The 17,072-nt window shown below is 37.6% G+C and overlaps 2 protein-coding genes and 1 long non-coding RNA gene across 3 annotated transcripts; all 3 read right to left on the minus strand.

Annotated features, from left to right (window-relative positions):
• Positions 1 to 1,451: 1,451 nt before the first annotated feature.
• Positions 1,452 to 3,105, minus strand: LOC116298352 (uncharacterized). The gene has a single exon (XM_031706770.2). It carries the CDS (start codon positions 3,053 to 3,055, stop codon positions 2,354 to 2,356), a length of 702 nt encoding a protein of 233 aa, XP_031562630.1. The 5' UTR covers positions 3,056 to 3,105; the 3' UTR covers positions 1,452 to 2,353.
• A 1,871-nt stretch (positions 3,106 to 4,976) lies between these two features.
• On the minus strand, positions 4,977 to 10,099 carry LOC116298321 (HSPB1-associated protein 1). Its single transcript, XM_031706722.2, has 6 exons — positions 9,686 to 10,099; positions 7,965 to 8,325; positions 7,591 to 7,692; positions 7,197 to 7,244; positions 6,830 to 6,889; positions 4,977 to 6,512 (listed from the first exon to the last, which is right to left on the minus strand). Exons 1-6 carry the CDS (start codon positions 10,027 to 10,029, stop codon positions 6,048 to 6,050), a joined length of 1,380 nt encoding a protein of 459 aa, XP_031562582.2. The 5' UTR covers positions 10,030 to 10,099; the 3' UTR covers positions 4,977 to 6,047.
• Positions 10,100 to 13,843: 3,744 nt separating this feature from the next.
• LOC116298341 (uncharacterized) lies at positions 13,844 to 17,062 on the minus strand. Its single transcript, XR_004197326.2, has 2 exons — positions 15,690 to 17,062; positions 13,844 to 15,400 (listed from the first exon to the last, which is right to left on the minus strand). It is a non-coding gene; the product is annotated as an uncharacterized LOC116298341 (long non-coding RNA).
• Positions 17,063 to 17,072: the final 10 nt, after the last annotated feature.

The raw sequence follows: 17,072 nt of genomic DNA on the forward strand, positions 1-17,072 counted from the left end.
AAAACCAATACCAGCACTGGAAAGAGCACCCTTACTTAATTAACCCTAGGAACCAATAAAGATTCGTTATATTATAGGTGAAATATCGGTGTTAGATCTTTGTAGGGTTACTAAAATAAAGGTGCGCTTTCTAGAGCTGGAATAGGTTTTTAATTTTAACTCATTTTTCGCTAGTTTCCCTATGAGAAACCTAATCTATTCACATCACATATTCACGACTTGACAATATTCAAGTCTGGCCTTAAAAAGCATTTCAGACCTCGCTAAAAATTAACCCTGTGCGCCATGCAATACTAAATGTTAAGTGTTTTAATCTTAGGTACTTTCTAACTTTAATTTTTGTATTCTGTACTATATTTTCTGTCAGTAAGTTTAATTTAAACAGAGCCCCATTCAAACCAGCTTTGCTGAACTAGGCACCTCTGTAAAATATTGTTGATAACTAAGTAAATAAATTCAGTAGGGAATGAGTAGAATGTCAGAGGACAATGAGTAAATGTCGATTGAGCTTGTTAAGGGTGTCAGAGGATAAGCATGGAATGTCCACATGGATGGCAAAAAGTTAGTGAAATGAGGAAGTAAGTATGAGAACGAGAGAGAAGAGGCGCCAGCCCAATATAGGGTATGTAGGTGGAATTAAACCTAGCATGGCACACGGAACGGGACTACTTTTAAAAAGACTTCTCTTAAACTATTCACACGGAAATGTAAGTTGAGTGGTCGTCCATTCTGTACAGTGCTAAAAATTCAAGACACCGATTTGAGACCTGGCGTTAACTGCTAATGCTGCACGTCTGATGTCGCACACCTGGTTCAATCCCTCACCCGTCAACACTGGGAAACTTTTCATATCAAAAAAGCATATATATACAAAGCTCCCTCAATACAAACTGCAGCTCAATGATGCTCAGAAGAGGTGAGACTGTAACCGGTAAAAGATTCGCAAGTCCATGAACAGTTATCAAGCGGTTGAACGTGAAAAATGAATCTACCCATAATCCTTGTCGGCCTCAGCTTTATAGCTTTTCAGGTGACTAACTTTATTGAAATAAGTGTATCAAATTAACGAATAGAACGCAAAACGTAATGCGCTTGTATCGACCTAAAAACTGTAAAGGCGTTTACTTTTTTTGTTATTGTTAACTAACAATGTATACACTTATTTCAATAAAGTTTGTCACCAAAAACCGAGAAAGCTGTGATCGCTGAGAATCATCGGAAAAGTTACATATTCAACAAGTAAAGGTTTCAACACAAACTGCAGTAGTTGAGGATGCTCAGAGGAGGTGAACTTGTAACTGGTAAAAGATCTCAAGTCCAACAACAGTTATCAAGCGGTTAAAACATGTAAAATGTATCTACCCATAACCCTTGTCGGTCTCAGCTTTGTAGCTTTTCAGGTGACTAACTTTATTGAAATAAGTGTATGACTCCAAGTAAAAAGTTAGGAATGGCCCTTAAAATATTTTACTTTTACTTTTTTCTTATGCAATCTATAAAAATACTTAAAGCCACCTTTATTAACGTAGGCAATAACTTCAGCTCATATATTAGGTTTGTCATCGAAGATACCACTGCTAATGATCTGACCTCGTGGTGCATAGGATTAAGGGAGTGGCGAGTGGACATTGAAAAGCTTTGCCTCGCGCACGAAGTTCAGCCCCACGAGAACCCATGCGCCAAGAGGCCCTTGCTACTCTTCCTTTTAAAGAAAAACCTTGAATCAAATTACATGTAATTATCTAACTGTTTTTTGTTTCTTATTTCTGTCATTCGTTGGGGAAGGTTTGAAGTCTTTCTAATCAAATTTGAGCGAGTTATGGCCTTTTGAATAATTTCACTCCATCTCAGTCATGCCTAGGTCGGGTTGGCAACTGACGGAGCTTGGGATATGTATGTAGGACGTCATCCATTGTGGTAAAGTAACTCTTACTGATAGCTGATTTCTCTTGTAGGCACGTGTTCTACTTAATAACCTTTCCTGTTTACTACAATAACTTTTAAATGTGGGTCTTTAAATGTCACGCTAGCCTTGCAAACTTTTCACGAGTTTCTGCAGGTCATGACATATTCCAGACTCGCGCATTAACATATCTAATTAAACAGCTTCTCATTAATCCCATATAGGTAACTGTCCAATTATTTTCTCAATTGGACAGGTTTTGTTGATATGGGATTAATTAGGCAGCTATATAATTAATAGGTAATGGGATTTCATGCCTATGGCCTCATCCAATTTTGTCAGTCCTCAGAACTTTCCTCGTCCAATTATTTCTTAATTAGACAGCATGGAGTCCTATTACATATACTAATCCCTTTACTTTATTTATTTTCGATGCATTTTAAGGACTTTTTAGATCTTCTTTATTATAAGAAATACAATGATAGCAACACCCAAAACAAGGAAAGCCATAATCATCAGAACCTTTTGGAAGGAATGACGCAGAAAACTCTTTGCATGTTGCCCTCCAACATTAGCTCGAGGAAACTGCTCGTCTGGAACCTTTCGACCGAGAAACTCACACAAGGGCTTCCAACCTTGCTTTACATTAAACACCAACAGCTTGTCTTTTGGGATGATTTGCTGAACACGTTGGTTGTGCAACTGGTATCGCTTGATGTGGATTAAAGACGAGCTAGGATTACGGCTTCCTAGGAGTGCATTATCGAGCGATGTTATTACTCGAAATCGTTTCCTGCCCAAAAACATATACCCATAAATCCACGTCCAGCACGTGAAGAGTTTTAAGTGTTCGCTGTAACTTTTAGCCCATACTTGTTCATTGTCACGAACTGTTAAGATCACTTTAGCATCGGGGAAAATTTCAAAAAGCTCTTCAAACAAAATTGATGCTGGCGTGTCAGTTACAGCGTCAACATCTTGGAACATGGCTTGGAAGTCAGGTCTTTTTCCATACGTAAAGTAGTCGTCAAACTCATCTGGGAAAAATTGTAGTTGTTCTACAAAGTCATATGTTTTATACCCTAAAATACGTAGGGCTTTTGCCATGGATTTAGTACCCGTTTTGGATACTCCAGCGCAAATAACCTTCATGTTGGCACGCCTTCAAGCGATCGATGTCGTACCCAAAGCCCACATTCCTCTTGACCAGCAAACGGAAATGGCTGGGTTCCCAGCCAAGCAGGGTCAATAGATAGGGCTGGTTAGCAACGTCAACAAAAAAATTGCCTACCAAATGGTCAGATAAATCACAAATCACAAGATATGGGGGGGAAATTTTGACGGCTCAGTTAAATTTATTTTGCTTCCTGGTATTGCGATTCATGATCAGCAGGCATTAACGTACTTCATGATAATGGCCGGATAAGATATTCGTGATACAATAGGTTTGAGAACCAATAGAAAAGTTGTCCGGCAACCAAACCCGGTCAGAAGCTTATAAAGGATTACCGCTATGGAACGCAGACAGGGTAACTCTACCAAAAACGTTGGCCGCGTCTGCTCGTAAAAGCATTAAAATAAACAATATGTAGCTAGGATCTAGCTTAGTCTTATTCGCTCCCTTGGGAACATAGGCCCTTCATCATTGTATGAGCTGGAGTATCCCTTTTACACCTTTTGCCGTTCATTAACAGAAAATGTACATTCATTTATGCCAATAGTTGTATCAATAACGTGTAATGTACTTTCATCAACACCACAAGTAACATCATTAGTGCGGATCAACTTTCAATAACGACAATTGAATATGCATGCACATTCATGGGCATCAATGGACAATCAATAGCGCGTTTGTACATTCATATGCGCGGAATGTGTTTTCTTGTTCACGAAATTAAACTTCAATAACACCAAATGACAAACAATTGCATTTATGGACAATCATTTAACCAAAAGTGAAAATTCATTAGTGCTATTAGCATAATTATTGACAATCTATAACGCGCTTGGACAATCATGAGGATCAACGTTATATTCTGTAGCATGGTTCGACAAACATTTGCATGATTCGAATGAACAATAAGAGAAATAAAACAATCATTAGCGATTTAAAAAAAAACTATTTTAGCCTTCAATTTCTTCGCCATTTATACATCGTGGCAAATACGTTTGCATATATCTGAACCACTGATCACATTTAGCGATAGTGATGGTTGCCACATTTCTCTGGAACCCTTCCATTAGCAACTGCTTTCTGTAGAGACCTAGAGCAATCCCTTGTCGTCTTGCCTCAGTCCAATAGTTCGTATGTTGTTGGATCTCTGGACGGCTGATGTCGGCTGCTTTAAGTGAGCTAATTGCTATTCTCCTACGCAGCCGCTATTATGGAGGCAGTTTCCTGAGTTTTTTATATGTATTAAAGTGATTAAAAAAAACCGCTAATGATTGTTTTATTTCTCTTATTGTTTATTCGAATCATGCAAATGTTTGTCGAACCACGCTATAGAATATAACGTTGACCCTCATGATTGTCCAAGCGCGTTATAATAGATTGTCAATGATTATGCTAATAGCACTAATGAATTTTCACTTTTGGTTAAATGATTGTCCATAAATGCAATTGTCTGTCATTTGGTGTTATTGAAGTTGAATTTCGCGCACAAGAAAATACATTCCGCGCATATGAATGTACGAACGCGCTATTGATTGTCCATTGATGCCTATGAATGTTCACGCATATTCAAATATCGTTATTGAAAGTTGATTCGCGCTAATGATGTTACTTGTGGTGTTGATACAACGTTGATACACGTTATTGATACAACTATTGGCACAAATGAATGTACATTTTCTGTTAATGAACAGCAAAAGGTGTAATTACTAGGGTAACCCTAGTGGTAAGGTCACCCTTCCTCCTTGTAAAGAGGAACGTGGCTCCGGGTGCGGAATCGATTTAGCCTTTGGGGAATGGGTTAGGAACGATTTTACGCAAAGTATCGCAATCCAATAAAAACTGTACTTTATATGTGATTTTGAACTCACATCGTATAAGATCCCAAGTAAAAAAAATCCCTCACTGTATAAGCATTTTACTTTTATCTTTTTCTTATACAATCTATATAAATATTAAAGCCACCTTATTTAATGTCGGCAATACCTTCAGTGTGTGCCTCTCGAAGATGACCTCGTGGTGCATAGGAACTAAGCTTTGCCACCTCGTGCCCCAAATTCAGCTCCCCAATCTCAGGCGCCATGAGGCCCATACTACTTGGAAAGGCGAATAGTCTTACAGAATGCCGACGGTGCAAATTTACCTTCCTGTGAGCTAGTTTAACTAGTATTCCTTTTTAAGGCTACTTAGAAAGTACGAGAGATTTGTCAACAAGTGTAATGTCATTAAAAATATATGGAATTTTGTGACCGATATCTGCAGTAAGCCATTGAATTGATTCTGGCAGTTGCGTGTCCTGGGCTGACAAACCGAGCTAAAGTGATTTCTGTTGTGTGGTGCTGCTCTGCTCTTTCGTTATTTCCTAGTGTTAATATCAGCATTAGCATTAGTAGAGCGAAGGCAATTTACGCGTGAAATAAGTACTAGTTAACGTGTAATAGCCAAAAAGACACAAAAGAAAACAATGGAATTAGGGTCTACTAAAGTGTATTAGTCTAACATCTACTTCACGGGTTTAATGACTTCACTCTAATGTAACCACTATTTGTAATTATTTGTATTATTTGTTATGTGTAATCATGATTCATGTTTGTTAATAAATAAAATAATATTAAAAGAAAAAAAAAACCCTGAAATACGCAAATTCAGTAAAATTGACAGTTTTATATTTAACGAGGAAAATAATAGATTCTATGAATTCTTATCGAAAAAAAGTCATAACAATGCGTGATAATACTCGTGTTTTGGTATCGTGGCCCGTCAATTTCTTAAATTTGGATGCGCACGCAACTTTGAGAAAACGGTCTATTGCGGCCACTTGGATTAGTATTAGCATTAGTAATATTAGCATTATGATTCAAATTATAAGCATCATCACTGCAATCATTAGCATGAGCACTACTATATTAAAATCATTACTATCATCGCCATTAATGAGAAGTTATCAGCATTACATTATAGTCTGTGCCCCTTTTATGTATTTTTGTCTACAATTCTATCAGTTAAAATTATCAAGCTAATCCATTGGCACGGCATAGCAAACTGCTTTAGGATTTTTTTCTTTCTCTTTTTGGGGATCTCTTCATTGTCATCATCAAATGGCCGAGGTTTGTGTTCTTCTCCAACGGGTACACTTAAGCTTCTCTTTGCCTTTTTTGCCATCATGCTAGTCCTGATACACACTGGTCCACAGCACTCACAGTGGCACGACCTTTCGGCAGGGATTTTGAAAGGAGAAATATTGGCTGCAGAATCCCCTGTTTTAGATTTTGACATCAACCGGTTGGCAATTTGGTTGACTATTTCCGGTGCAGTAATGCAATCAATGATATCATTATTGGTTAATGCACGGCTTTGAGATCCACTCGTTTGGTTTTGGAAGAATGCCATGACAGCTTGCTGTACATATTCAATATTTTGAATATGTGTTGTCATTTCCTGAAAACAAAAATGGAAGGACATGCAATTTAGCACGATGCATCTAGAAACCAAAGGAAGCCCGCTTTAGATAAAAGTGATGAATAAATAAAAAAATCTGAAAAATGACCTTTTAGGATTTTTGTATTTTGAGGCCAAGATGTGCCAAATACACCAGAAAAATCTACCATTATATAATGCAAGACAATTATTAGCATGCATATAAATTTTTTCTATCTATAATTTTTCCATAAAGGATAATGTACATCAATCAATATGTTAAGAATTTACTTTTATGCAAATGACAGGAGAATTATTGGTAAATGCCATTACCGTACCTGAGTTGGGTTGAGCCAAAGTTTTGGGTCTTCTTTCTCACTTTCCTTTAGTGAACAAACCTTTAATTATACAAGAAACAAATTCAGATCAAATGACAAAAATAATGAAGATTAAATAATGCATTCTAGGTGTCTTCTGTTCTCTCTTCTGTATCACCTCTTACTACTTCTAGAGCTAGATTACCAATACTCCATTTTACAGTTTTTTTCAGTGACCACAAATACAGCTTCATGTCAAGGCTGGTTTCGGTGCATAGCAAAACTTCAGTTCATCATGTGCAGCAACTACAGCCTCAGCTTGGAACTATTATTCTTGGTCAATGAACGGAACTGTAAAATGTAGCATTGATATGTATGAACGACTTACCAGTGTTCTGGTGACAGCTTCACGGACTCTGTCAACATGGTCACTATCCTGAACAAAGAATTTAAAAAAGACTGTTAATTAGAATGTTAGAAATATTGTGAATTAGAAACACTTTGAAAGATTATATACACATAGTTATAGGTAAACTTATCTAGCTTCTTTCCAAGCAATAAGTGCATTGTTTTTTCCCATTGTTCTAGTCATGTTCTACAATACACATCTCTGACTCTCAGCCACGTTCATTTATTATTATTTCACAGTAGTATCAGGCCACAATCGAAATCAATTAAAGCTAAAGATTCTGTGAATAAAATATGGAGAGAAGTATGGGGGAAAGAAGTTAGGCAAATGATAAATGTGTGTGCATGTGTAACATAACTCGATTGTTGTGTACCAAGGTAATCCAGGTATTTGTGCTAATCGAAGGTTCCAATGATTCCACAAAATGCCACCAGTGTTTTGGAACAAAAAGAACATCACCTGGATTCAAAACTACCTGAAAGCGTAAAAAATAAAATAAAATGATTCTATTTCATGATGACATCAACAAGCCAAAACAACCCACTGGGGGTTTCTACAGCTAGTGTTGGTACTAATGCAACAACTTAAAACATCCAAAGAGTCATAGCATAGAGATTTGGATGACAATTAATATTTGGAAAGCCCTCTGCAACACAAGAGACCAGGTATGCAGTGAAATTGTGAAAATCTATTCTCTTGGCAAATCCCTGCCAATTTTTGTTTTAAAGGAGCTCATTATACAGATACCTCATATTTGACAGCCTTGTCGAATTCAGGTGACAGACTCAGGTCTGGACATTTTATATTCACTCGGCTAAAAACACTTGATTCCTCATATGGGATTCTGGTTGAGCATAGCTTGTCAGATTGAGATGGCGGAAACAGAGTCCATTTCTTTTGGCCATAAATTTGTGCGACAAGGTTACACCCATAGGTATCTAGATGGCAAGGTGTATTCGAGTCCTCACTGCCAATCCATATGGTTGATTGGTCACCCGTGACCTCTGGAAATCCAAATGCTTTCCACAGAGGACCTTGTCTCAATGAAGGAAGCTCACTGAAAATTTCTGCCATGTACTTGTAATCAGCATAGCACCAATAGTGTGCCCTGAAAAGTTTGGTAGCTATTTTAATAGAAAGTAAGAGAACAGAGCAGAATTCGGATAGTAGGTCCCTTTCCAACTGCTAATATTCCAATCATAACTTGTAACAATAGATTTCTCTAAATAATAATATAAGCTTAATATAGGCATGCAGCCCTAATGGTGACAGACTTCAGGGGCCATGGAGCACCCTAAAAAGTGGGGGAAAGCAAAAATTGAGACTAATATGGGAAAATTTGGGGGGAGGGGGAGGGGGGCACTAAGATTGAAAAATATAAGAGACTAGTATGGGAAAAAAGCAAGACTACTGTAGCCCCCACCCCCTATCCCCTGCCGCACCTCCTCTGCAGCCCCTGGTCTGTAGTCACACACCATAATTGAAACACGATAATAACATTGACATTGACTCCTAAATGGCTTCCAGTCCAGTAGTGTTTCTGAAATTTTCTCATTAATTTACCAGCATAAAATGTTCTTTTGTGCAGCTTTTGCTGACCACAAGGTTACATATCTGGCTGCATGTAAAACCCAGATATTGGTCTATGAGTCAATAAAAAGCTGACATGTTAACCAGTCAAGCTTTTGGTCTGGTTGTTTTAGTCTAATGGATATATTATAGAGGATATTACATGGGCACGCGGAGATACGAATTTTATCTTCGAGTGTTGAAAAGATCTCTCACAAGTGAGCGTAGCAAACGAGTGAGAGATTTTCAACACAAGAAGATAAAATTCGTATCTCCAAGCGGCCATGTAATATTCTGTTTATTATATAATTATCAATGAAGTATGTTTTGGCTTTTTCAGGCAATTCTTTCTGTGAATTTTTGAATAGCCATCACAATGGTGTTATCTTCACACGTGAAAATAACATGTTATTTTCACGTGTGAAAATATCAATTTTTCGAAATAGAGAAATAGAGGATATTTCATTGGTAATTATATAATAAATACTAATAATAGCGTATAACACGACTAGACTGTGACTTCGAAATGGCTTCAAAACGAGTAGTGTTTCTGAAGTTTTCTCATGAATTTAAAGGCATAATATGTTCTGGGATGCAGCCAAAATTTATATTGCGCATCGATTTTCATCGTTTGCATCTTAAAGAAAATTTAGAATAATCAAAATAAACTTATCGTTGTAATTAAATAAGTTAAGCTTTCATTGATATAGTCATCATTTATTAAGCTGTAAATAATCGAGATAACAAATTTCATAGCGTTGAAAACAGGAGAAAGTGGTTGCTATTTTGCAAGCAAGATTGAAATTTGAGAAGAAACATAAATTATCTCTAAACACCTGATTTCTATTTCTATAACAATATTACAGGTTGTTTTATTCCTTTAAATTTAATTAACTCACCTTGGGAATTTGGCTAAATCGCCAGCATTTTGTAAATCATCTTTCAGCCACGCACAAAAATTCTGCAAAGAAGCCTTGGAATATTCACAATCTGGCTCTGTCACCGCTTTATTCAAAGGGAATTTATAAAACGGGGAGTCAAGTTTAGCACAGATTCGAAAAGTTATCTGAACATTTCCAAGTTTTCCAGCGAGAAATTCAGGTGTCCACTTCGAGCACGGCCACTGTTTAGAAGCTTTAGGAAAAATCAAGGGCTCGGAATGAGAAAGTACGAGTTCACGGATCTCTCCGCTATAATAGTTACTGATTTCTTTTGTTTTTATCGTTCTCACACCGTCAGCCATAGTGGATTTTGCTACGTGGACGTGCAGATCGACAGAACCTTTCAATCATCTTTGCTTCCCTGAACAAACAAAATTCTTTAACCACAGGCAACCCACATATATCACAGGCAACACATCATACACCACAGGAAACCCAAGCAATCCTTACCAGAGGGAAGCCGCATTCGAGACGATATGCGAGACCGCCAATTCCCTTTAGTATCGTATCTTCCTTTGCTTATAGGTAAGGTTTGAGAGAGTAAATTTTAAGCTATAATGTTGGACAACCTATTTCCTAAGAATTTCTACTTCAGCTCAAGCACGATACACTGTGTCAACAGATTTGTCTAAGATGATCAGAGGCGTTCACTAAAATAGGATTTGCTGCGCACCACATGCATTCTGGGATCGGTCTAAGATTAAAGGTAGGCTGGGATAAAACGACAAAGGGGACTGGAATTTATCGTAATCTCCAATATTTCAGGGTGGCCCAGGCATGAAAATAGCTAAACTGTAGAATGTGGTCTGTGAATTCCAGGTTTTCTGTGACGCGCGTGTTTTTTTCTCATAAAATGTGCGTAAAGACCTCCTTAGCTTCGTTGTTTGTTGTCCCATTTCAGACCATATAATGCCACTCTTGGGAATCGATTCTTCATATTCATCATAAAAGAAAAATTCTCAGAGGAATTCATGTGGTCTGAAATGGGCATTCAGCATACTAAGGTAAAGAAGCCTATTCGTAAATGACTGATTCGATATTTTTCGAAAAGTTAAAGGTCAGTAAAATTCTTTATTCATTAATATGCCTAAATTTGATGACGTGGGAATATAGCGGTGCGTGAAACGTGATGCTGATCCCCCTGTGCCCACCTTTGCCATCGAGACTGCATTTCTCTAGATTAGTTCTGAATCAGCTACTTTTACTTGACTTTTCTTTTCTTTTTTCTTCCTCTTTTCTTTTCTTTTCTTTCTTTCATTTTTCTTTTTTCTTCTTCTTCTTTTCCCCTCCCCTCTCTTTTACTGTTTTAGTCGCTTACAAATGCATATAATTACATCGAGATCGGGATTCCTCTAAAAATCATCACTAGTTGCCGGACTCTAGCCTCCTGAGCAGCCGCTGTGAAGCGCTTATGACTGCAGGCAAGTCTATAAAGAATCGACATCGGAATAAGCCTGAAGCTAGATGACGTTTTACCCCCGACTCTATACCATAATAGTTTTTAAAGTTCTCTCATATTAAAATTTTTTATCCCTTAGAGAATACAGGAACAATAGTCATAATTAAAGAACAAAAGCAGTGTGAAAAGGATTATGGTCTACAGACGGGGGTAAAACGTCATCTCACTTCAGGCTTATTTCCAGCATGACGGTGGCCATTTTAACTGATGATGACTTATGAATAAAGTTTAAGTGACCATGTACCGCGCCCGAATCAGTATACAAGCGCACGGCTTGTGATGATACACTTATAATGCGTGGTCGAGTATGAGTCATTCTTTCATATTCATATTCCAACCACGTGTGATTAATTCCTTTTCATTATTGTTTAATTTTCTATATATTTTCTTTAATTTCCATTGTTTTTATCGCGGCTTAATGGGATGAGACCTCTGAGTGATTAATGCCGGTATGGCATCTCTCATTTCTTTAGGTGCCGTTGATCGTACGAGGGTACAATTCATTGATTTCCGTTTCATTCACTAAAATTAATAAATGTATCAATTTTTTCGAAGTTTCAGTTTCGATGCTGGCTTATACCGAAAAAATCCATGAAAGCAATAGACCTCATCCACACAGTTTTCCCATTTAAAGACCACGTGTCATTCCCTAGAGTATTATTTCTTTGTTTAACAATTGCGCATGAGAACTAGGATCAACATGAATATATGGATACAACTCAAACAAATATTCTTATTCTCAAGAGAGTGACACATGCAATGTGTGTCTGAAATGGGCAGGCCCATAGTGGATTCGGTCCATTATTCAAAGCTTCAATCGATATCCAATTGCAAAAGACTTGAGATGGGAATTACTGCGGTTTTCCATATTCTGCGAACTCGGTAGTTGCGAGCTGCACGCTGAAATTTGGTTTTTCGCTGCTGTCAATCACAAACAATCAGTCGGTACCTTCTTATGTTCTTGTTCTTGGCAGTGATAAACCAATTTTACGGCGGCCATGTTGGAGGAACTTAACAAATGAATTATTAATGAATTCTTTTGTTATATCCTCCAACATGGCCGCCGCGTCTTTTGTTATTTAATTCTCTTGGGAATGGTTGAAAACCATCAATAACAGTTGAAATGTCTGAGTACGCAGAATATGGAAAACCGCAGTAAAAGTATAAAAAGTTGCCGAACAAACAATACAGCGTTCCAGTAAAATTAGAGTACGTGCCAAGCACATTAAAATTTGTTTGTCTTCTAGTCTTCTTGCCTCCGTGATTGCGTCACGTAACGATCTGCTGGCTTGCATTTCCAAGAGAATGAAATAACAAAAGACACGGCGGTTGGGAACTAAGGACGGGCTTGAACGAAAGACAGAAAACTGGATAGAATATATATATCTATTTGATTTGACAATTATTTTCTTTATAAACCCGCAGTACGTACGTGTGAAACGTACCATATACTAATCTTGGCTCAAAACAGTTTTTTCGGCGTTAATTAAAGATGAATAATTAAAAGTGCTTTTATATTATCAAAGCAATTAGAATGATAATTGGCAAAAAATGACAAAAGATATTGGAACATGTTGTTCATCAGTTGAGAGCACTTTCAGTTTGTTTGCAAACTTTATTATTTGTCGGTACGTACTGAAAGTTTGCCTTAGGGCTACACACGTAATATGTTATTCAGTATACACAGGTTCCGACGAAAATAAATATAGATATATATAAATCTACATAGACATGAAGGGATATACAACACACTTAAATATTCCCAAGGCCAACAGTTTGAATACGAAATATTTCAACCGGAAGAAAAGTTAAAGCGGAAATGGAAATTGAAATGTCACTCGATTACATTCAAACTCCCGAGGTACGTAGTAAGTGAAAGATTCGTACGTGCCCAACGTAACGCCACCACACTAAGCCGAGTATTACGTCATCGGGGGTGTGTCACAAAACCTTCCGGTTCGTTATGTGTTCATCGGGTCAGTTGGTTCTTTTGTGACTAAACACATACGGTACTAGGCCGACTTAAATATTATGGTAGTGACGTCACGTTTGAATAACAACACTTAACTGCACTGCTATAACCTTAATAGCAAAGAATGATTTCCCTTGACCTACTCACTGTCAAGGTCAGGTTTGAACAATATTGGGTGTCTCTTTTTTTTAGCGGCTTGTTTTGCTATTAGATATTTTCTAAGCAACCGGCCCTACACTATGAAAGCATTCTTATTAGATTGATCAAAACCGACCTCCAACCATGCAATGCGCAGGATGCTTAGAAGTCACACAACAATCCAACAACTGAACATTGGTACACAGTTGGGTATCAGATCGAGTTGTGCATGTCTAGGACTTCAAGATTTCAAATTCTGATAGCTGTAGAAGGATATAGATTGTTCCCGACTCTGAAAGCAATGACTCGAATAATGTCGGCACTACATGATATTAAGCCACACTTTCATGCATGGCGTTCAGAACAAACAACTTTTCATAATAATAGCAATCAATAAGACCGCAGTCAGAACGGAGGCAATATTTCAGTTTCGCTTAATGCTGTAACGCACTCTCACTCTGTTGACACTTTCAAGGGTCTAGTTGGGTGGGACTTGATGGATTTATCGGCTGTATTGATGATGCGGATTTACAAATCAGTGCCATGATTCATAAAATACTGTTTCATTTTATTTTGTCTTGTACGGTCTTGTAACCGTCTTCATTTTATATCGTGACACCATTAATGACTAAAATATAAACGTCTAAACTAAACAGGCAAAAACTCCATTTCTTAAACTAGTAATATATAATTTTCTTAGTTAAAAAATCACAACGAAGCGAGCACTATTATTATAGTTAATCTATTTAGAATACTGCTGATGAATTTCCACAGAAATCTTTGTTTTTATGGACAAGACAGGTTGTTCTATTATCTACTCAGCTTTCATTTATTTTTTGTTTGTTTTTTTTTGTTTTTCTTCTAATGCATTTATTGGCTGATTAATTGGAGTTATCCTTAAGAAAGTACTATAATCCATCACTTGTTAGCTTTTTTCTGCCGGTGGAAAAACGTGTGCCTGGTGCTATACTGTGAGAATATGGACCCGGTGGAGTCGTATATCCCACGGTTGTACAAGCAACCACCGCCCTTCTACACCGTACAATTGGACAACCTGTGACAGGGAACTGTGTATACACACGTGTGTTCATAATAAGTAAAGTACACCACATAGACGTTTCTCTTAACCACACAACAAATAATAGAAAACCAGAAAGAAAGCGTCTTATGAACTTGTCTGAAGTTGAGCAACACTGTTTTGGGAAGACTTCAGTAGAGTTTTGTTCCGATAACATTAACCCTTTCACTACGAAAGTTATAATCAATGAAGAATTTAGATGAAGAAAAGGGCTGAACTCACCCTCCAAAAAATCTTTTTAAATTGTACTGATTTCGTGATTCAGTCTTGCAACATATTTATCTATTTAGAACCACAAACCTATAAATATTCTCAAGTCTTTTACCCGAAAGAACACGAATTTCAAACTTCTTAAAAGTACTATTTACAGTTCTGTACAGTTTTCAACGATTTTGTGTAACATTTAATTACGAATGTAACTCGTTATATCATTTCCCATCATCCTTTTCTAATGATTGCCGTTATATCATTTCCCATCATCCTTTTCTAATGATTGCCAGCGCGGATATATCAAACGTTTCGTGCAAACAAGCCGATCCATTATTGAAAGCCCTCGCTTTAAACCATTAAACAAGCTAAGAGAACTACGTACTCAAGTACCATCTTTTTTTCCTTCTTTGTGACTCCGATTTAGTCATTCTTATCTCTGTTTTCGGTCCACCGCAGCTGATTGGCTATTGGCTGCTTCCACTCGGATTCACTATGATCCATCGACCGTTTTGAATATTACGTTGCAGTACTGAATGTTCCATATGTTTTCATTAAAAAAATCTATTTTCGAGATTCCACGAAAAGAAAAATTCTGAGTCACACGCAGGGACCTGTTCTTTGCTCAGCGCCGTAAATAGAGCCATTCCATTTCTCTTATCTCGAGATAAAAGACGTTTTTTCTTAAGGGTGTCATAACCAAGAAGCTCTTTTTCAGCTGTCCAAATATTAAAAACGAATTAGAAATGGTTGGTGGTCATATTTAACAGGGGCTCCCTTGGGAAAGCTGTCCGGTTGGAAAGTACATATCCCTTTACTCTAATTGGATGAAATGAAAAAATAACATTAATAATTGATAGAACGTGCTGGTCTACGGAACAACGGCCACTTTAACTCTACATTTACTGACATCGGTACATGTAAGGTTTGAAAGGTGAAAAGCACGAGAGAACGTTTTTTTCCTGGGTTGTAGAACGTGAAGAGTTTACTGTTGATATATAAAGCTTTTCATCATTTTCTATTTCCTTTCAGTTAGGCTGACTCATTATCGACATGAAATTCTCAACCCCTTGCGAAGATTTACTTAAAATTATATGCTGCAGCTTACCGTTCGTCCTTTCAATAATTCATTCTTTTGTTCCTCTCAACTAAACACCAATCAATATGCTTAATTTTTTTACATAATTTTCTTAACTATCACTAGCAAACAAAAGCATACAATCCGGAATGACAGCTGGTTGTTCAGCAGGGGTTGTCACGTGACCCTCTTCGACGAGTTTTGTGGTTTCCGTGGTTTCAATATTAAGGGTTTTGCCCTGACACATCCACAGCCAACTAGTGGCCAGAGTATGTCTGCTAATAGAACTTGCAGGAAGTCATTAACATTTCACTTTTCCCTTATTACGTGAACAAAGCCCCCGACCACAATAGGCAGCAGAGTGACATTTCATTGGCCTCTTCCAACACGAAAGCGCTTGCGAATTAGGCTCTTTAAATTCCATATCATTTTCAGTATTTACTTATGAAAGCCTGAAGAGTTTGTGTCCATGGTACTGAGTTTTTCTTGTTGAGAATTTAAGTAGCAACAGCATTGGTTATTGGAACTGTTCTCTACATATATGGACACTTTACTTCAATACTTGAGTCATCAGTCACTCGGGAGAGCATTTTAAATATTGTTATGGTTCTTACTTTTATTTCACTCAGTAATGGCTTTTTCACCCGCTCAATTACCCTAGCGATATATACGGCTTTTGAATATGCATCCATCTTTTCTGAGCCTATTATGATGAAAGCTTATATTATTTTGGTCATTAGGCTCACGGCTTTCGCTTGACTGAATTTGTACAGAGAAGCATTCAGCAGTCACTTGGAACCGGCTTTTCAGCACTATTCTGTTGGCCGAATCGGGTCTTCCAATCGAGAAACGAAAGTCGTCAGTTACGTTCTTAACATTTTTCAGTTTTGCTGATCTCGAAAGGAAGTTAAGTCACGAAACAACAAAGAGATCCAATAGAAGAAAAACGAGATTAAGAGTAGGCGACATAGTACGCAACAGTTCAGTCGTATAAACTACCGGTAACACGTTCCATGTAAACCCTTCGACTCGCTCTAGCGGTTTTACGTACAAAGACCACGAACACAGCAGGGCACAGGGCAAGCCATTCGAAACGAAAGTTTCGGCTTCAAAAGGCGAATCGAATTTGAACCCCACCACAAGCTAAACTTCGAGGCCATCTTTGCCTTTCGATAAAAAACCCAAGCGAAATTAAATAAATCATAAGAGAGGATTATGTTTCGAACCGAGGTGCTTGACACATTTGTTCGCGGCCCTTTTTGTCCTGTCTTTTCTCAAGGCAGATCTGATAAATCACTATGGCGATTGGCTCAAGAGTTGACGAGCAGCATACAGCCTCGTTAAGGTTGATAGCTTTGTTGAATTTAAGGTTCTAGATCCATTGTCGAGTGATTTGTGTTCCGTGTAAGAGTA

This window comes from Actinia tenebrosa, unplaced genomic scaffold (assembly GCF_029948245.1).
Source record: "Actinia tenebrosa isolate PJP-AT-01 unplaced genomic scaffold, QUT_ActTen_1.0 PGA_scaffold4__44_contigs__length_22323623, whole genome shotgun sequence".
NCBI lineage: Eukaryota > Metazoa > Cnidaria > Anthozoa > Actiniaria > Actiniidae > Actinia > Actinia tenebrosa.